Source organism: Chrysemys picta, chromosome 8 (assembly GCF_011386835.1).
Source record: "Chrysemys picta bellii isolate R12L10 chromosome 8, ASM1138683v2, whole genome shotgun sequence".
Lineage (NCBI taxonomy): Eukaryota > Metazoa > Chordata > Testudines > Emydidae > Chrysemys > Chrysemys picta.
Window position 1 is genome coordinate 78,670,124 of NC_088798.1, and position 21,851 is coordinate 78,691,974.

General features: G+C 41.9%; 1 protein-coding gene across 5 annotated transcripts in view; it reads right to left on the bottom strand.

Annotated features, from left to right (window-relative positions):
• Positions 1–6,712: 6,712 nt before the first annotated feature.
• Positions 6,713–21,851, bottom strand: part of KCNIP1 (potassium voltage-gated channel interacting protein 1) — a 559,284-nt gene continuing 544,145 nt past the window's right edge. For 4 of the 5 annotated variants that reach the window (XM_005284075.5, XM_005284073.5, XM_065554849.1 and 1 more), the window contains 3 exons: positions 17,857–17,961; positions 17,586–17,648; positions 6,713–10,935 (listed from right to left, as the gene is read on the bottom strand). In XM_005284075.5, coding sequence (XP_005284132.1) covers positions 10,888–10,935; positions 17,586–17,648; positions 17,857–17,961 — 216 coding nt within the window. In that variant the 3' untranslated portion in view covers positions 6,713–10,887. The remainder of the gene's footprint in view (positions 10,936–17,585; positions 17,649–17,856; positions 17,962–21,851) is intronic. The other variant, XM_042850771.2, reaches the window with a different exon arrangement.

Here is a 21,851-nt window from a genome sequence, read left to right on the forward strand (position 1 = left end):
TTAGGAGGATTTCCACATCTGAGCCATGGAAGCAGAAATTGACTTTTCCTTTCCAGATTTAGCTAATATTCAGAAAGGGAATCTAGCACCTGCCTTCCAGATTTGAACACCCCCAAATCAAATATACTGATCCACTGTAACTTACTGTAGAAAAAGTAGGATAAAATTGAGCAAGAAATGCTTCCCAGTGGTTATTAGGAGTGGAATTGCTTTTTTCAACAGCCATTGCCATTTTAAAAAAAAAATTTTTTTTAGTTTTATTTGTTTAAAAGGAAGACAGTGATATTGCATTGGCAAATTTCCCCATAGAAACAAAGAGTGGAACAAAAAAATAATAAAGGCACCTCAACTTTTCCTCATTTATGGAGGACAGTCTTATAGTATGCATCCAGATATCCTCCAATCACACAAGCTGAAAATTATTCCACTTTACTGCAGTTCTGTAACCATATGGGAACCAATCCTGTCTGTGTTCTGTGCACATCCAAAATTCCTGCTGAATGACCCATCCTGGGAGCAAGTTACCAGTGACCCAGGGCTGGGGGTCCAGGGGGGAGCCCAGAGCTGGGGCAGCAGGGGGTGCGGGTGTGGGGGGAGAGCCCAGGGCTGGGGCGGCAGGGGGTGAGCTCAGAGCTGAGGCAGCAGGGGTGTGTGTGTGGGGGGAAGCTCAGGGCTGGGACAGCAGGGGGTACAGGGGGGGGAGAGCCCAGGGCTGGGGTGGGGGGCAGCCAAACATTTTTTTGCTTGGGGTGGCAAAAAACCTAGAGCTGGCCCTGGGTGTATGAGAGATTATATTTGCTCCACACTGTCCAAGTGTGAGAGAATTAACATATATGAGAATACAGCCTTGGTATAAACTTATAATTATTTCTGGTTCAAATGGAATTCATATTAGTGAGTTTAAAAGCAAGTCTCAGTTGTGTCCTTTTACGTAGTTCGAGCACAATGGTTAGTTCCCTATTTTTCTTTTTGCAAAGGAAAGATACGACAGCTGCCATCAAATCTTTAAATGTATTTTAAGAAATGCTTAGAATGCACTGGAAGTGCAGGTGACAGGTTGTTAGGTGATCAATTATTTTTATAGATCTGCTGAGACCTCCACCAGATACTGATACCATGCAGCATCCTCTGGTTATTTTACCCTGGATTAGGGAAGCTAGTGTAACTTCCTCAAAAATGGCCTCATGTTTTTCTATTTCTGGTGTTCATTTTAACAACACATATTTTAAGGCTTACCCACTTCAATGTGACTGGACCACATTGTTTGGATGCAAAGCATATTTCACACCTAATTTGCCCAAGAGCTCCAAGGGAGGTGTTGCAAGGAGGAATGAGCTAGAATCAGATAAAAGGAAAGGCGGAAGACCTTGTCTTTCAGGTCACCAAGCCAACTAAGGGAGACTGAAGTTCCAGGATCCTGAGATTGATTACCACGGGGGAAGGGAGTCATGACATCCATACCAGCTACCAGCCTTGCCCAATCTCTTTGTAGCCAAGAACAACCATAATACCAGCAACCATCACCGGGCCTTTGACTACAGTATGAGTCCAAAGACTAAGGGAACTGAAGAGTTCAAACCCATTTTTATCTTAAGTGCCTTATTTTTTCCTTGTTCTATTTTAACTTTTTGTTTCTATTAACTGGAAGACATCCCAGTGATTATTATTTCAGGATGTGATCATGTGGTTGAGTGCATTAGCCTCTGTAAGAATCTACATGGGGAGGCACAAAAGCATAAGCTGCTAAATTTAAATTGCCCCAGACTCTGTCTTAAGGTGATTGAACGTGCGTGTTTTGTGAGTGTCCAAAGAAACTAAACTGCCAGTTGTAAATTGAGTGAAAGTTGTGAAACTTCTGCTTGTCAAAGCCTCTAAGTGATATTTGTGTCTGTGTTGGGGATGGAAACAGATTGGCCACCCTGAATGAAATGTAAGTAGGAAACCTCCATTGCCCTTGAGACTGTGATCTAGATATAAACAATAATTTGATATCAATCCTACAATATTTACCCACCTAAGAGTTGATGTCACTGCCAAGGATAAAAATTCTCCACTGGTGGTTTGTAATTAAACAAACAGCTACCTCCTTGAACTTCCTGTTTTAAGATTTATAAGGATTTGCTGTGTTAATCTCATGCTTTGCCTAAATTGATGACTTTAAGTTGTAAGGGCAGACTTACCTGCTGGGACTTTCTCAAGAGGATCTGCCTCCACGATCCCAGCCTAGTTTTCTTGCTGGGAATTCAGCTCGGTTGCTGCACAGCAGGAATCGGGCTTGCTTTCTACCTGGCCAGCATCATGGTTCTGAGAAGATCCTGGCTTTCTGGAAAGAGGATTCCCAAGTTTGCTATAAATATGGGTCTGTGTGCCATAATGAATGCATTGTGTGTATGCAAGTGTTTTCAAATCAGTTTAACTTGAATTAATTTGGTTTAACCCCTCATGTAGACAAGCCTTTAATTGCAGTATTGCTGATAATTTGTTTATTTGACATGACTTTGACCTCAATTTGATTATAGTTTAACCCTCAGTTAAAGAAGAGTTTTAGTGGTGTAACCCTTCTGCCAGGTGGAGCCAACAGCAACAAGGGCTGGGTTCAGTATCTAGGGGTTCCTTTTCAACAATACAGCACAAAACTGGCTCAAGCCCCCACCCAGTGACCTGGGACAATTACACACCACCCCCTGGGCACCTCTAAGAGGCAATACTTCCCTTCTCACAAGCACAGAGTCTGAGTGTAGCAAAAACTTTTAATAAAAGAAGGGTAGTAACTCAGCATTAATTTGGGAAAACACTGCAGCTAGGGTTCATAAACATAAACCATGAGCAAAAGACCCACCCCCAAGTAAGCTGGGCAGTGTCCTTTTCCCCTCAGGTTCTTAAGTCCAGCAACCCAAAAGTCCCTTTAACGTGCTCGTCCCTTCTCTGCACCCCACTCACAGTTGCTGTCCTTGGCCAGTGAAGCCCCAGAGTTCAGAGGTTCCTCCACAGAGTTCACCTCCCACGCTGTGTGTGAGGGGGGTAAGGAGGCACCTTACACGCTCCACTGCTCAGGCACTCAATCGTCGCCCCAACGGCGGATTGCCATGCCTCTGTGGGGCTCTGCTCTGGCCCTCTCCACCAGCCTCCCTGTTGGCCGCTTGCTGCACCTCTCCACCAGCCACCCACTCACCAAGATGTCTTCAGGGCCCCCCAAACTTAACACAGCTCTCAGTGATTTCAGCTCTTAGTGGGGGAGCCTCACTGCTGGTGCACACTGGGAAGTCTCTTGCACTAGAGACACTGTCCCCAAGTAGGTCTAATACTTAGACCTAGGTACAAGTGATTTCAGCTCTGTAGTATGTAACAAGACTCTCAATTGAATATAAATTAGCTCTTTTAGTATACCACAGAGAAGGGAAGGATCAAGTCATGTCTAGGACCCTCATATCCAGATACAGGTCTGTCCCCTGCCCTCTCTCAACTCATTGAACTTTGGAACCCATGTCCCCTGCCTAGCTAGTGCTGTTCAATTGAGGGTGAGTACCTCCATCGGGGTATGCCAGGTACAGTTCTGTTGCCCTCGGTTCACACAACAAGGATAACAACGCTTTATTACTCCTGCCCCAATAACAAGGAGACTGGGGATCCAACACCAGCCACAAGTGATCATTTGGGCAAACAATCCCATCATGCTGAGCACCTAGGCAGGGTGCGTGTGTCCATGCAAACGAGATCAGCTTCTGAAGTCTTTTTCCACAGCTCACCACTAGATGTCATGGGAGAGCTCATTCAGACTCTGCTTACAGTGGTTTTTGTCATAGGGATAGGATTTATTGATTTTATTTTTAATAACATTTATATCAAGGAGTCATTTTTCTTTCCACTAGCAATCCAGGTCAGAGCCACTGAAAAAACTGAAACTGGTAAAAGACTAAAATTGAGGAAATAAGTTAATTTAAGATGACAGTGGTCTCCAGGGGACAGTGTTATCTTCATAAAGAACAAGGTCACAATGTCACTCTTGCTGATGGGCATTTTGAGTGCACTCAGGCAGCCATGTCTGGTTGCTCCATGGACCCTTTTCTCCAGTTACAGCTATTTCAGCTGGGGTGCAACTTCAGGCTGCCCTTACATATGCTGCATGATGGATTGATCCTCAGCATGTCCAGAATCAGGGAGCTGCAAGCCTAGGTGCTGGAACTAGAGGATGCTGCCTCAGCCCATAGCTTGAAGTGGTTTCCATTATAGACAGGCTTCACAGTTTGGTTCAATGGCTCTCAGCACCCCCACTATAAAAATATTTCAGCACTCTGGCAGCAAGTCACTTCCCTGCTCTGCTGGCACTGGCCCTATGGCTGATGCAGGGAAGAATCAGGGCCTATGGCTCCTGGCTGGAATTATCCCTGGCTCTGATTGGTCTGGTTGCTGAATATGGAGAGGGAAGGGAGAACATATCCTCTATTTTTTGTAGAGAGTCCAGCTATTATTATGCGTATGCTTGCCTCATCAACACGCATAATCATTACTAATATAACTCTTTGTAAACAAACTCAAACCCTCACCCCCACCCCTGTGTGTCTGCCATTATCTTCCCCATTCCACAGCAGGGCAGTCGGAGGTACGGAAAGGTAAAGTAAATTGCCCCAGGTCCCAGAGGGTGAAACCACACCCCTGACGCCCCATATAAACCCTTAGCGCAATGATTAAATAGCCCTGCACATAGGTTATCTGAGCTTTGGCCAGATGTAGCCCAAGGATTTCTACCAGAGCGCATCAGTGGTAGAAGCTGATCTAGGAGCTCAGACTCTGTACCTACTAGCTCACAGCCCAGCTCAAGGACTGCCTGGTTCCTTCATGGTCTTACAACACAATGCTTTTCCTGCAGCTACTGAAGACAAACCAATGTGTTTGATTTGATTGTCTATATAGATGCAATTGCTCTTTTTCTCTGTGTGTGCCTAATTCTCACTTTCCTCGCCAGACTCATTGGGGATGAATGTATTGTAGACTACTCTGTGATTTACACATACAGTTCAGGACAAGGGCAGGTGATGATTTTTGTTTGCTTCTTGAAGTGGAATTGTGTGTACAGAAACCCTGCTCAGCCTGCTCCTGTTATACACCCTCCCGCCCCTCACACACACACATTTTGACTTCAGTGCATCTGCACCATATGGAAATGGGCTGCCAAACAATCTCACACTTAAGCAAAGTCACTGTTTATTCCAAGGCTAACTGCTCACATCTGCTGCTGTGACCAAATCTGCCTCAGCTTCAAGCTATTGCTCCTTTTGCAGCAGCACCAATTTTATATAGAATTTCCTCAAAACATGCTTTGCAGAGGTGTAGGTAAACATGTGGTTTTAGTTTGGATGCAGGGAGGGGCAGCTAAACAGCAGAATGAGCCTAATCTTCTGTTCTGAGTGGGAGGAGCTGAGGAATAAAATTAGAAAAACAGCATGGGCATGTGACTATATGGTGCAAACTCCACTGTGCCTTGCCATTCCTACAGGCAGCCTCCTGGTAAAAGTGACTTCAGTGCTAATGAAAAGTGCTTGATTAGCCCCAAGCCCTTTTAAACCCAAGAACAGGTAGAAGTCAGGCAGCACAAGTGCAAATTTTTCCACAAGTGACTGGCCAACGTACCTCACCCCGCCTATTGCAGATGAGAGCGTGCTCCATTCTTCATGTGCACCCAATGCCTGCCTAGTTTGCTAAGAACTGACCAAAGGAGGGTGCCAATCAAGGTAGTGCAGACACCGATCCATTAGGAAGTGGAATCAGACCAATAGCATACTTCACACAGCTGTCACATTTCTGCATGTATGCAAGAGAACCCTTTCTCCTTTGCATGTCTGTCTATATTGCAGGCCCTACAATATGTACCTTAGCAAATATGTATAATGCAAAATGTTGTCTGCATTTATCTAAGTGTCAGAATAGCTATTGTCACCAGACTGTGGCTAAAGGAACACGGATAGGCCTTCTTTTTAGCCCAAGAAATAGAGTGTTTAGATATTTTCTTGACATTATTGCAATGAAAACAGCCAAAATAGTCACAAGAAATAAGACTTACAGTTTTACTAATCCAAGGTATTACGAGTGATACAGGTAAAGGCATTGGTTAGTACAGGGGTCGGCAACGTTCGGCACGCGGCTCGCCAGGGTAAGCACCCTGGCGGGCCGGGCCAGTTTTATTTATCTGCTGACGCGGCAGGTTTGGCCGATCGCGGCCCCCACGCACCGCGGTTCGCCGTCCTGGGCCAATGGGGGCGGCGAGAAGCCACGGCCAGCACATCACTCACCCGCGCCACTTCCCGCCGCCCCCATTGGCCCGGGACGGCGAACCGCGGTGAGTGTGGGCCGCGATTGGCCGAACCTGCCGCGTCAGCAGGTAAATAAAACTGGCCCGGCCTGCCAGGGTGCTTACCCTGGCGAGCCGCGTGCCAAACGTTGCCGACCCCTGGGTTAGTATCTATATTTAGGGAGAAAAATTTCAGAGTTAGCTGCATGCCCTTGCACCCATACATTGATGCACCCCTAAGTTAGACATGCACATAACCCATGTGTAGGTAAATGTTATGCTCACAGTGCCAGTTCAGCAATACCATTTGGCACATACACAGGTATGTGTGTTTGGAACAGGGACCTGTTTTTTAAAAAATCTGGTCCAGGATTTTTAACCTGACAATGTCCCATCAAGACCTGAGCACACAAAAAGACACCCTCCTGTACATCTTTTATTTTTATTATTAAACTCAAAATCTTTAAAACCGTTCAACAAAATGTCATACAAATTGCCATCGGAGAATAGCATTTGTGAAGCGATGCATTGCTGCTCCAGTAAAATGGCTTCAGTTAGCACAATTTATATTATTTGCCCATACTTCTTAAGTCAATCATGGGACTTCCATGATGAAGAAAAAAGTTACACTGCTGCACACGCATCAACAGAGTTCTTAGGCTGACACAATGGTGGTTTGTTGTTCAGCATGTGTCACAATCCAGGGATACCAATATTCTGCTTAAAGCATTTGAACATTGACATTTCTCTTATGATATCAGTATCATCATGGGTCACATTATTCATGATTACTCACAACATTGCAATGCTTTCAAAGTAACAGGAAAACTAACATCAAAAGTAGCAGACACATTACATTTGTTGCGTCATTATTGACATTCTTATTTTCAATAGATTTGTTGCCTAATATGCATGTTATGTGCTTTAAAACTGCTGGCACGGTTATGTAGATTAACTAATGAATTAAGTCAGACAAATCATCTGGCCATTATTTAAACATTCACAATTTTGAGAAAACATGTACAGCTGATAGCACTGATGGATATTCTAATTGCAACTTAGAAACCAGCACAGTAACTGCCTTCCAAATACAGGTAGTAGGATTCATGATGGGATGAGATCAGACTATCACAGTATGTTTTATTTAATAAGCTGCAGTAGTAAGTATTTGCCATAAATATTGCAAACCCCATTTATGAATCATGGGAGGGTTTGGAAGTTTACAAACTAACATTCATAGAGAATTTAAAACCAAAAGACATTTCCAAGCAGAATAAAATTCTCTCACAGTTACTGGCTCTTTTTCATCCACGCATGCTTTGCAAACAGTTCATAAAGAGAAGGCTTACTGTGCATCGATGCATACCAGCCTATGGATGAGACATTGCCAGATAAATTGTGTGATGAGATACAAGATACAATGGACAATACATGGTTTCTTAAAGAAAGTTACTCTGTCACCATTTGAATTTACAACTAGAACTGTTCAATAAGGGGGAATGGCTTCCAATACTTTCTACAGTATATGTGAAGATACAGCTGCCAGATGTGCTAATCCTGCTATTTTAGGTATTAGTAACAGTAATTGGAACTGAAGTATCAACCCAGGGTAGAAACATTATCATTCTGTCATAGGGCCCAATCCTGCACCACTAAAATCAAAGCGAGTTTTACCATTGACTTCAGTGGGAGCATAATTAGGGCCTTGATGTTCTGTGGCCACCCTACACATACAGAATCCATGGTTAATGACAATAGCAGTACCCAGGGCCTTTGGCTCCCCAAAAGAGAAGCTAAAGCAGCATTGCCACTAACTCAGGCCCCAAGTCAGCAATACACAATCATGAATCATGCCAAACTTAGCAGAAGGTACTTATAAACATTAGAACAGTCTGGACAATAGTACACGCTAGTACAGCAGTGACTCTGTACACAGATTAACAAATCAACACACTACAGTTTTGTCTCCAGCTAACAAGAAGATAACTTGCATCATTACTATAGCAGTTCTGAAAGTTTATACCAAGAAAAACATCAGGGGCCAAACTCATCACTGATGTAATTCTACTTAACTCAATGGTGTTACCCAAGAAATTAATTTGGCCTTAGGTATTGTGGTGTGGCCTCAGGTACTGTGCTTACAGTGGTCTGAGAAGGGTGGTTATCAAAGCTACTGGTCTAAGATTATGATAAGACAGTGCCTAAAATTCACCCCCTCTCCGTGAACTGTCTTGATTTAGTGTTTTTTCCCAGTCTATGGGCTCTTGTGACACCTCCCGCTCCTCCCACAAACACACACACTTCGGATGTATGTAACTGACAACTTTCATAAATAATCTTATTTTTGTATGCAGTCTTGTAGCCACATTGGTCCCAGAATATTAGACAAGATGGGTGAGGCTGAAGTGAAGGAGAGCGCTGTGTAAGCTTGTCTCTCTCACCAACAGAAGTTGGTTCAATAAAAGATATTACCTCGCCCACCTTGTCTCTCTAGTAATCTTAGTTTGTGTACTACATCTTTAAATTTCTAGGAGTCCACAGGCTGCATCTGCCATTTTGTGAGCAGAGTTGATGCAGCATGTTACAGAAAATACACACTGTCTGTCACTCTGAATCACTTTTTTCCTTCTTTTATTTGGCTGTTTTCTCGTAAAATGAAATTAATAATTCAGATTGAAAATTTGTAGTTGCACTTTGTGTAAATAAATTGGCCTTGCATTAAATCTAAGCTTCTGTACCTAAGATGGGATTGCAAGAAAAATGAAGAGGCAATAAGATATAATTTCTGATTTATTCCACCTTTGACTTACTACATACTTATTCATCAAGATAATAGCTAGATGGAGGAGACATAGTACAACTGGACTGTGCTACCCTCACAGCATCTCACCCCCGTTGCAAGGCACAGCACACTGGTGGGAGTTACCATGTCCTACATCTTTTGTAGGAACAAACTCATTGGTGGTGTTTGGTGTGAGGTAGCCAGAAAAGCAGAGTAAGCCTCCAGTCCTGCCTGCACTAAAACTTTCCTCACTTGAATAGCCCTGCTGACTTCAGTGGGGCTACTCACATGAGTCAAGCACAGCACCTGTGTAAGCGTATGCCAGGACGAGTTACAGGAGTGTCCTCGACGGTGGTGCAAGCATAGCATCGCACAGGTATCAATTAGATCTATGTCTACATCAGCAATATGTCTGTGGATCAATAGGCTTTATAAAATATAGGGCTATAGAAACAAGTGATTCCATATATTTTGCATATTATAAAAAGTTTCCACTTACCTAATATTTAAAATATATTTTCAGTGCTGACAGTATATTTGTAATATAGTCTCTGATATAATAAAAATATAGGTGTTTCCTATACGGGAGGCCTATGGCAATCCTGGACTATGTTAGGTTGTTCTCTTTTCCCTTCTTGGTTCCTCTGCCTTTACCTGCCTGCTGTCACAACTGCTTTCTGCTGTACGAGTGCAATCAGCCTTCCCGGTGCCCTCTGTGAACCTGTGTGGAGACAGTTACTTGACCTGCTGAGTACTAAGATCTAATTTGCCTCTCTGCATTTGGCCAAACATATTCCCTTACTCTTGCAGCCAAGAGGGATCTCAGAAGAAAAATTTAAAAGTTCAAATAAATCCAAACATTGGGAAATACCTTGCTTTAAAACAATGTAAAACTACAAATGATGTATTTATTAAGGGTGTTCCAAACCATACAGAAAGGACCATGGTCCATTGAAGCGGTTCTGGTGGGAGATGCATACTGTAAACTAGAGGCCCACCTTGTGGCTGGGAATACTGGTGGGCATTTAATGGTAAAAGCATGCCCCCCAAAGTTCCAGACCATTCAAATCATCTTGTCCTACAGGAACTCAATGTTACTCAATGGGATTCATTCTGTCGTGTAGAAATTGTATATGGAAAAGTGTATTCTGCTCTTCTAATGTATATTGGCTTAATGCTCCTCTGGCTGGTGTATATCAGAAGCAACTCCATGAAATTCAATGGAGTAACACCAGTGTATGTGAGAGAAAAATCAGGAATGTTGAGTAAAGTGGGATATATGGTTTTTAAATGAACTGGACCCTCCATTTAACATAGTAAATAAATCTGGTGTTAGTTTTCAAAATCTAAACATAGATGTCTTGGTACATTAGGTTTCTGCCAAAGCAAAATAAAGAGGACATTTATACAACACGTTGTTCTATGATGGAATGGACTGAGCTTCCACTCACAATAGATGGCTTAGCAAGCTATTGACATGGTGCTACCAGATGTAATCAGATTTGCTAGATTAAAAGCAGCAGAACTTGGGACTAGCAAACAGAATGTTGTATATTATTCATTAAACTTCAAGCAGCAGGTCTCACTCATCAGGTTTTATTAAAATATTAGCATGCTTCCAAAATGAAATAACTTCCAGTCAGTGTCTCTTGGGGAGGAGAGATGGGAGTTTGTTGCATTCGGAAACGAAGCTCAGTTGGAGATGCCTTACACAATCCTTGTTCACGCAACATAGCTGAGTTGTAAAAAGCCTTCGTCCAGAAAGACGGTTTTCATTACGTACAAAGTCTCTGGTTCCTATGCTGCATTCTAGATGCTGTTACATCACATTCTCAAAGAGCTGTAAGGATCTCATAATATTGTCATCCTGGAAGCAATGAGAAAAACATACACTTAAAAGTGGTCATGCATCCGACGAAGTGGGCATTCACCCACGAAAGCTTATGCTCCAATACATCTGTTAGTCTTAAAGGTGCCACAGGACTCTTTGTTGCTTTTTACAGATCCAGACTAACACGGCTACCCCTCTGATAATTGAAAAGCTGTGTTCTTAAAGCTTTCTATGGCACTTTGCAGCACAGCCAGTACCAAATATTCATTGCTGCAAGATGTGGTGGCTACATTTTTGTAGCACCACTCATCCTAGGTGAGCCTGAAATGCTTACAAGCTTAGGCCCTGATTCAGCACAGCACTTGGGCACATCAGGCAGCATGCAGTGGGTGTCTGTAGGACTTAGGCATATGCTTGAAGTTAAACACAGGTTTAAATTCTTTGCTGAATAATGAGAGACTGAAGCTCATGCTTCAGTTCTTTACTGAAGTGGGGCCTATTCTGAGCTCCGAGTGGGCAGACTTTGCAGCCTGCATGGAGCCCCATTGACTTTGAACACTTACACGTGTGCTTAACTTTACATGCCTGAACTGTCCAATTGAAGTCATAGGCCTTAAACTGATATGCAAACTGTACCCAGGGATTACTTGACCCACCACTAAAATGCAGCCACTTCCTGATTGAAATACATGAAATCTCAAATGCCATTGATTTCCACCTCCTGAATCCAAATGACAAAATTAGGGTTATACATGGGGAAAACCTGATTTAAAACATTTCTCATCAGGCAAATTTACTATGGAGCTTGATATTTTGATGTACCCAAAGCTGGGTCAAATGATAGAGCTTTATATTTCCACCCACCTGTCTCTTTAAATTTGTGACTTTGGTCTGATCTATGATGCACTGTGAACTAGCTGAGCTACAGTGCAAGATACCAGTGATCTTAGTCTTGGTTGGCAGCCATTTAAGAAGGCTATTATCAATGACCAGGGAAAAGTCTGTGAGGAGGTAGTAGAGCAGACTCAGCCCCTTCCCTCTTTCCCCTCTTCTGCAACAGAGGAATTTTTGCTTCTCAAACAGACTCCTTTCTCTGCCACCTCATCCCCAAGTCCTTTCCTTGAATGGCTGGGCAAGGGGAAGGGGGCGGGAGCTGAACTGAGGTTGACTCCTTGTTCTCCATGGACCAAGGAATAGCCCCTGCACTCTACCACAGTTAAGTCAAATACTATCATACTATCAGATATTATCAATGTTTAGGCAAAGGAAGTGGGTTTTACTAGTCAATGGTAATGTGACATATATTTAGTCTTCAATTGAATTGCCATGATAAAGCAGAGGTCTCTAGTTTTCTCTCTTCTGCCTTTAGAAGGCATGATCTTAATTTGTTTTTCTTTTGATTAGGCCAGATTTACAAGAGAGAGGCTGTATATTTTGAAAAAATAAAATCATATTTTGCTGTTAAATTAAAAACCGTTATAACACCATGCAATTTGAATTACTGATGTTATCACTGTGTAACGCCTAGACACACCAAGATCAAGGTCTCAATGTGAGAGGTGCTGTACAGACACAAAGTAGAAGACAGTCCCTGCCTCAAAGAGCCTCAAAAATCTAAACAGGCAACATCCACACAGGATGGTTGGAAGGAAATATCTTCCTCATTTTACAGATGGGCAACAGACACACTCCAGTTAAATGACTTGCCCACAGTCACACAGGGAATCTGTGGCAGAGGCGGGAATTGAGTGCAGATCTCCCAAATCCTAGTTCAGTGATTTACCCACAAGATCATCTTTCCTCTTTGAATGATATGATGCCTGAGATTGGGCAATTGCTGCAATGGGCACAGTCACAAACACCCACGGAATCATTCATGCCTATACAGATTTTGCAATATAAAACCTAGAGAAATCACCCACTGTTAATGAACATGGGACAGACTCAATAAAAATTCCACATGGTCTCTGCAGCACAATCCTTTGCATTCGCAGAATAGAATTCTTATTGAATCTGGCCCAGAACAAGCAGTTCCTTTAGTTCAGGGGTGGCCAACCTGTGGCTTCAAAGCGGCTCTTCAGAAGTTAATATGCGGCTCCTTGCATAGGTGCTGACTCCGGTGCTGGAGCTACAGATGCTAACTTTCCAGTGTGCCAGGGGGTGCTCACTGCTCAACTCCCTGCTCTGCCCCCACTTCACCCCTTTCCCCAAGGCCCCTTCCCCCGAGCCTGCCATGCCCTCGCTCCTCCCCCTCCCCCACAGAGCCTCCTGCGCATGCAAAATAGCTGATTGCGGCAGGCAGGAGGGGCTGGAGGGCAGGAGCTAATGGAGGACTGCTGACTTATTACTGTAGCTCTTTGGCAATGTACATTGGTAAATTCTGGCTCCTTCTCAGGCTCAGTTTAGCCACCCCTGCTTTAGTCCCACGTAAATGCTAACTTTGTTTCCCTCATCTGCTCTCTCACCAGCAAACATCCATGTATGCATCTTCACTGGGCTCAGCACAGCCAGAGAGAGCAGTCAGTCAGTGCTATCGAACCAGAGGATGGTAGCTTATCACTTTCCCATTTACAGCACTTCAAAATCAGGTGTGCAAGGGGTGACAGTCTTCAAAACCCAACATCTAAAGGTCCAGCAGATGCCAAACATTCTTGTCCCAATTTTTATCCATCATTTATACCTGTGCAGTCTGGTTTGGTAGCAATTTGCCCTCACTTTGTACAGATATAAATGGCTACACAAGGTACAATTCAGTGGAGAATCAGGGCCCCTGTTTTTAGGGCAACCACTGCTCTAATTCCCCAGAACAGAGCCTATCATAGGAACATATGCATTGCCAGACTGGATCGGGCTTAAGGTCCACTTAGTTCAGGATCTAGTCCATCCAGTCTCCAACAGTGGATAGAACCATATGATTCATAGGAAGGTGTAAGAACCCCACAAACAAGCATATAATCTGGGATAATCTGTCCCCCCACATACGTCTCATCCTGACCTCTAATAGTTAGAGATGGGTTTAAAGCTTGAAGTACAATGCTTCATAGCCCTGCTGAAATTTCTATTATCAATGATTAGAACAACTCTGAATATTCTTGATAGCCATATAAATACCTAATCCCCTTTTGAATCTTATTAAATTCCTGGTGTCAATGACTTCCTGTGGCATTGAGTTCCACAGTTTAATTACAAGTCATGTGAAAATGTATTTCCTTTTATTGGTTTTGAATTTCCCACCTTTTAATTTATTTGAATGTCCCTTGCTCATGTCTTATGAGTCAGGGACAACAGAAGCTCCCAACCTATTTTCTCTAGACCACTCATTATTTTATACACCTTTATTGTGCCCTCTCTTATTTTTCTCCTTTTTAAGGTAGGCCACCCCAATCCTTTCAATCTCTCTGCATGGAAAGTTTTTCCAGGCTTATGACTATTCTTGCCGCTCTTTTCTGAACCTTCTGCAATTCTGAAATGTCCTTTTTGAGATGAGGTGACCTGTACAGTGCACAGGATTCCAGGGGAGGCTGCACATTGGTTTATATAAAAGGCATCAATGTTGGTATTATTCTCTATCCCATTCATTATGCATCCTAACATTATTTTGGGATTTTGACCACAGCTGACATTGAACACAGGATTTAATTGAATTTGCTTCACTGACACCCAGGTTCCTTTCCTGAGTTGTTACACCTTATAGATTTCTAAATTAACTACAACAGTCGTTTATTTTTAACCCTTCCAATGTGCCTTATTTTGCATTTGTCAGCATTCAATTTCATCTACCATCTTGCTGTCCATTGACCTAGCCTGTTTAGGTCTCTAAAATTCTTCATAGTCTTCTCTGGTCCTGATTAACCCAAATACATTTGTATCATCTGCAAATTTTGCTACCTCAGTACTCAGCCCCACCCCCACGAGTTAATTAATAAATACTAAGCTACATGGGACCTAGTACGAATCTTGAGGCACCCTGCTGTTAACCGTTTTGTCATGATAAAAATTGACTATTTAATCCTACTCTTTGCTTTCTGACTCCTACCCAGTTTTTAATCCAAGAAAATTTTTCACCTCTTACACCTTTTCAAAGCCTTTTGGATGTCTAAATAAATTATGTTATCTGGTTGTCCTTTATGCACCCAGGTTACTGACACATTCAAAGAATTCTAAGAAATTACTGAAACATGATTTTCCTGTGCTGAATCCACGCTGGTTAGACCATATCTGATCATGAACTATCAAATGTGTTGTTACTCTATTTTTAATGCTTGATTCAACCAGTATGCCCAATACAGATGTAAAATTTACAAGTCTATAATTCCCCAGATCATCCCATGAACCTTTTTTTAAATATGCAAAAACATTTGCTACCTTCCAATACTCAGAAACAATAGCTATTATTAATGAGTGATTATATTTTTTTGTTAGCAGCTCAGGTGCTTCATACTTCAACTCTTTCAGAACTCTTGGGTGTCTACCATTTGGGCCTGGCAGCTTACTATATTTTAAATCAATTAACAATTTGCTCCTGCACAAATTCAGCTGTCACCTCTATCTCTGAGTATACCTCATCTTTGTTACCAGGAAAGATCAGGTCCAGTGCAGGACTCTCACCATCATTCTGGGTGGTGAAAACTGATGCAGAGAAATCATTTAGCTTCTCAGTAATGTTTTTTCTCAGCAAAGTCCTTAATTTCTCTCTTTAACTCTTTGGACCCTTAGATTTTTACCACAGGCTTCCTGCTTCTGATGTACTCAAAGAATCTCTTGTTGTTATCCCATACTCACAGGGTAATTTAGATTTCCCCCCACAGTCACCAGAGGAACTGTTTGAGGTCCAATACAATCCGGTTTTTCCCCACCCCCATTTTTTGCAAAGAAATAGGATTCTCTCTGCTGGATCCATTTCCCATCAGCCGCAGATCAGTACTGTGGAGGCCTCCAACAATCCCGAACACTGACTGGATGAAACAGAGAGCTATCTCAAGCCCAGTCTTCCACAGGTAGCAGATTAGAGGCCAACATAATCCCACTCCCATAATCCCCACCACACACACTTTTAATAGCAAGAGCAGCATTGCTCTGCACCAGCCCAAAATGAGCATAGGAGTAGACTACAGCTACTGATGTGACTCCTTAGTAGGGGATGGTGCAGTGCAGTACATGGCATGGGACGCCACATCCACAAAATATTAATAACTACGGGTTGACTGATGACAAGGCAAATTCTCAGAGACACCTGGCATCTGCAGTTCTCATTACAGGGTTATTTTTTAAATTAAAAAAGATAAATCTAAATTTTGGAGTCACCTATTTGAGAGGAAACGATCCTTGTATTTTATCAATCTACAAGACGCATTCCGACAGCAAGGTATTCAAGCACTGAACAGAAACCACAGTGCAGAGCATTTAAAAAAAATCTCAGAGGAAAGTGAAGCAGCTTAAATTTCTTATATCAATGATCGTACACATCTAGCCCCAAGGCAAACCTAGAAACCACAAGACAAGTCAACCACCATTAATTAATACTCCACTGGTACCAAAAATTGGGAACAAAGCAACAGATAAAGAAAAGTTAAGGAAGGGGCCAAAACCCAAGCAAAGAAACCGAAGATGTCAAGAATAAAGCAACCAAACTGAAAAGACATTGCATTAGTCATCTAATAATGAGGGATGAGTTGCACACTCCTGAGAAGAGTTGGATGAAATTTTTCATGGGAAACTTTTTTCACCAAAAAAAATGCAGATTTGGGTGACCGAAACTGCCCAATTGCTTTGGTTGAAAACTCCCTTTTCCCTCCCTACCCCGCCCCCCCAAAAATACCTGAAAAAATTGAAATGTTTTGATTAGAGAACAAGAATTAGTTTCTAGGGAAAGCTTGATGCTTGGTAAATGATAATTAGTGCCGTTTTAAACTCTATAAAAGGCACAGGCTTTTACTGCACTGCTTAAATACTGGAAACATCCCTGACCAAACAGTCACACAGTTAATTGGAGTCCAAGAAAATAGATGTTGGGCTAATTGCATGTTCATGCAGATGCTGGTCTTTGTGTAGGCACTAAAATAACAGTAAATAATTACCACAGCCAGTTTAATTTATGGAATTTGTCAAAGATGTTCATTTTGGAAAAATCATCATTTTGATTACAGTACTTGTTTTTAACATTTGACCTTGAACATCAATGAGTTTTATGAGTCAGTGTTGTAACTGAAAGGTTCCTAGGCAGATTTTATGCTTTTGGACAGCTCAGACATTGTGGTAGTCCCTGTTAATGTTATCCAGAAAAAAAACCACTTGCATATTTTTCTGTTTTTGAGAGGCTGACAATGTCTCTCTACATAAGTTAAAGGCTCCAGGAGCTTCCCTAAGAGTTGTGTACAGTAACAAGGAATCAGGAATTCACTTGGGAAAATAAAAGCACTGGCCATCAGCACTGGAAATGAACAGTCTGTATTCAGTGACTATTTTGCACCAAATCCATGTAGGTAGCAAGCACTCTGATCTTTAGGGAGATTCACAGATCAGAACCCAGAGCTGAATTTTGCAGCTGGCTTGAACATCTAATAGAATGAAACCTGGGATCCTGAGCACCCAGAGACCTGGAGTGGATTGAAATCCAGAGCGGATATGAACATTGTGGCATGAAACCATCTTCTCTGCTTTCATGGCAGCAATAAGATTGTCCTTACCTCCTGACATGATTCAATAAACTCATCTAGAGTTACAACACCATCTTTGTTTTTATCCATTTTCTGCAAAACAAAACAAAGAAACATTTTTAGTTCTCATAATACTGATATATTTTTGCATATGTAGAATGTCATTTTGTAACTTGGATAAAACTACAGTATCTTCCAAACTTAGAGGCTACCACTGAAATTCGGAATGATTGAGTGTCATTGCTCAGGTTTTGCTGGTAGCTAAGTGTCAAGAGAAATGCATTAGAAATCAACTAAGTACCTGGAAGAAAACTTCTACGTGCAGTCTTGGAGCATCTTGCTTGAGAACAGGATATGTGTACTTGCCCATCATATCATAAATTGCCTTTACTATATCCATCATTTCCTGGAGTAGTGACATGCAAACATACAACAGGGAAATTAATACAAACAAGCTGTACATTATTTTCTTTTACTGAATAAGGCCCAGTTCTTCACTCTCTTCCTAATGTTAAGGAAGGCCTAGACCTAGGTCTCACTCTTGGCATTTCTACCATAGTTCCAGATACCACAAGCCTCTATTGGTATACACACGGATGTCATCATACATATGCTAGTCTACAAATGGATCTCTCTTGCTCTGCTATCACTTGTCAATCATGCTGCAAAAGCTCCTATGAGGCCACTATAATTTCCCCAATTTCATCCAGTGATTGTGAAGAATCACCTCCAGCACTATCCACAGAGACTGATCAGAATTGGCCCCACAATAGAACTTGTGGTCTTTTGACTTATTAATCATGTCTATTACAGGGGTGACTAAGGACCAACCAAGAATGGTGCTCCATTGTGCAAGGAACTGTACAGACACAAAATAGTAGTCAGCCCTGTCCCAAAAATCTTACAATCTTACTCCACCTTTCTCCGTTGTCTCAATGCACTTATTATTGCTAAGCATTTGTGTTAAACCACAGATGAACACAGTGCATTAGAGAATATAGACCAAGACATAATTCCTATCAGGAAGAGCTCAAAACTGATCACAGACCAGCCAAAACACTGGACAACAGCACACTACAAAGAGTAAGAAATTAGCTACTAGAATACTTTCAAAACCTAGTGTCAAATATGGGCCTTCCTGAAATCTTTTGGATGCTCGGATTTGGTCTTACTTGCATATACGCCTTTATACAACATTTAGACACATTAAGGTGAACATATTTCAAAGTAGGGCTTCCAGTAGGCAAAAGGAGCAGGGACTACATGTTCAGCAATCTTATACACTCTTGGATATATTGGTGTCTGAGAGCGGCAAATTCGGCAGAATACCTGTGTTAAACCACAGTTTTTCAGTGGCATGATCATTAACTTGCATTTAGCTGCCTGAGCCATGCATAAGGGAAGGAAGTTTAACATGCCATCAGGAGAACATTGGGCAGGTGCACAGGCCTTATCTTAGGACTGGTACCAAATGAATTAACTAATTGCTCATCTGTCCTGCAGGTTGAAGCTGGGCTTAATGAGGTGGCCAAGTGGCTGAAGGCACAACTGGAAGCTCAGAGTTAAATCAGAGCACTCTATAAACAGTACCTTGGCAGTCTGAGAGGGGACAGCTTTAGATGAGGCAATTTGCTACAACTGGCAGCTGAAGAATTGGCTGGTGGTGGAATCTGAAGTAGGCCCTTGTTCTTTCTTTTCTATTTGAATACTTGTTGTATCTTTCTGTTACAACCCACATTCCCAAAGCTTGAGAATAAAGTATTTGGATGAAGCTCTTTTGAGCTGGGGAAAGGATTTTTCTTTGTTTCTGTACCACTATCAAATGTGACAAATCTTCTGTAATAAAGACTTGCTTAAAGGGAAAGTTCAGGTTACTTTGAAGAAAATGATCAAGATTAAGATCAGGATATCTTCTTTATCTATAACCTGGATGTGCAAAGGCAAAAGTAATCAAAAAATGGGTTGCTACTCGACTACAAAAACTTCGAATCCAAACTAACACTCAGAAAGAAGCAAAGGGCTGGAAGGACTTTTTTTCCCAAGTAGATGCAACCACTTCCAGCTAGTTTTGGGCTCATCATGTGTTTGATCATCCTACTTTGAAAATGAGATTGTGCAAACAGTGTGTAGATGCATACCATCCCATTTGTTTTGGTCTTCGTATCTATAAATCCAACCATGCTGCAGTAGAGCCATTATGTTATTTGCTTGCTTAACTTTCATTGACAGAGATGCGTAGAAATAATTTAGACTGTCTTCTTTTGGTGATAGGGGAAACAAAGAATAATTTGACAAGGGCCCTCACCTTGGTGTGAACAGAAATGAATAATTAGTTCATTTTCTAGCTTTAAGTCCTTTGAAGCCTGAGTTTGCTGAGCTTCAGCATGGAGATTGGGATTTTCAAAGGGGCATAAAGTAGTTAAGTGCTCAACTCCTCACTGAGAGTGAATGGGAGTTGGGTGCCTATTGGCTCCTTTGAAAATCCCAGACTAAATATACTGTAATGTTAATCTATGTACTCTGTCTGCCTGTACCACACTGGACAAAAGTTTTCCAACACAGTTGTTACTGGCACGGTTTCCTTGGCCAAGGGAGGACAGGGATTGTGGGAGTTTGTTCTCACTTGGGCTCCCAAGAACTGCGCAAGTCTTAACTACACTACTGACTAACTCTATCCCATTACATGACACTTGTATTACGCTAGAACTATTTGAAAACATGCTGGTGTCACTGGCAGGTTCTTTGATTACTCTCAACGAGTAGCTCACATCACTAACCTCTTCCCTCCGATACAATCTACGAACCAAGTTTGTCTCTCCCCTTTGCAGTTCCCTCGTGCCAAAGATTTGAAATCCAAGGATGTCAAAGTCTTTCGTTAGATATTAAGAGCTAGAATTTGCCACCCTTACGTTGAGTAGTACTATATTCTGTGGGCTGTCCTATTGAAATCAATTTGATGCAGTAATGTGCAACTCAGTCTGGATTAATGTGGCATAATCTGGCTTTATTTGATTAAGCCCCACAAAACTCTGGAGAAGTAAGCATTGTCACGCCTCTGTGAGTGACAGCAGATGTCAAGGCCCTGTATGTCATCTTTCTATTGGAGGAGGAATCAATAACATGAAATCTGGGTTTATTTTTAGTGTATCTTATTTTATTTATACACTATAGACACCACAGGTGCTCTCACAAACAGCATGTAGGCGAATACCTCTTTCAGGGATGTCAGCCAAACCTTAATGCCTGACTTCCAGAAGTTGACTAGTTAAGGAGATTAAGGCAAGAGCAAACACCCCTGTTGCTTCCCACAGCTCCCCCAAAGATACTTTACCAGGAGAACAAAACCTCAAGACCAAGATTAAAATCTTACTTGTACAAAGAAAAATGAGAAAGACTTTGTGTAACATCGCCACCTGGTGGCAGCTAACACAACAGTATCAGCCTCAATATTCAAATAAGGAAATTGAAGAAGAGAGAAATTAAGAGACAGATGTTACCAACCTGCTCTCTGGTTTTGTACCTGCAAGAGGTTGTGTAAATTAATGTGACCTGGATGACTAATCATTTGATCATGCCCACACATTCAGGTCAATAAACATCTAAGTGACATTATTTCTGTCTATATTTTCTAGGTATAAAAAAATCCATTAGGACTCTTTTAAAAACCGCAATCTACCTTGACTTGCCTAAAGTTATCCAGGAAGCTTCAAGCAGAGGCAAGAATGAAACCCTTCTTCAATTCTACATGTATATGACTGCCATTATAAACAGCGTACACGCATTGGATGGAAGAATTCAGCACCACTGTTCAATGCACATTCTCCAGAGAATATTTTGTTGTAGATCTAGTAAATCATTCGGGGGTCAAGCTTGTGGGGAGAGAAGGCACTGTGCTTTTTATAAAATGGGCAAACACTAAGCTTTGTCTGAGTATATCAAGGCTTCAGAAAATTTCTAGCTAACACTAGGCATGCTCAGGGACTTACAGGCATTAGCATAGTCACTCTCATACCAGTAATTTGATACCTATCCTAAGATAGGAATCAATATATACCTTTATGAATGCAGAATTTGCTCCTGGCTAAGTAATTTTTTTTAAGACACATCACAACACAGGAAAAATATAGGCTCTATAATTGTACAATACAAAGTAACCATGCACTTTTCCTTGAATACTAATAAAAGGAAATGCTCAAACCCAATGCTGACTGGCACTTAATTAGCAGCATGAAACATGAATTACGCTGTGCCACATGAGCCAGTCAGTCCTTTTAGAAATTAAACAGATGTCAATGC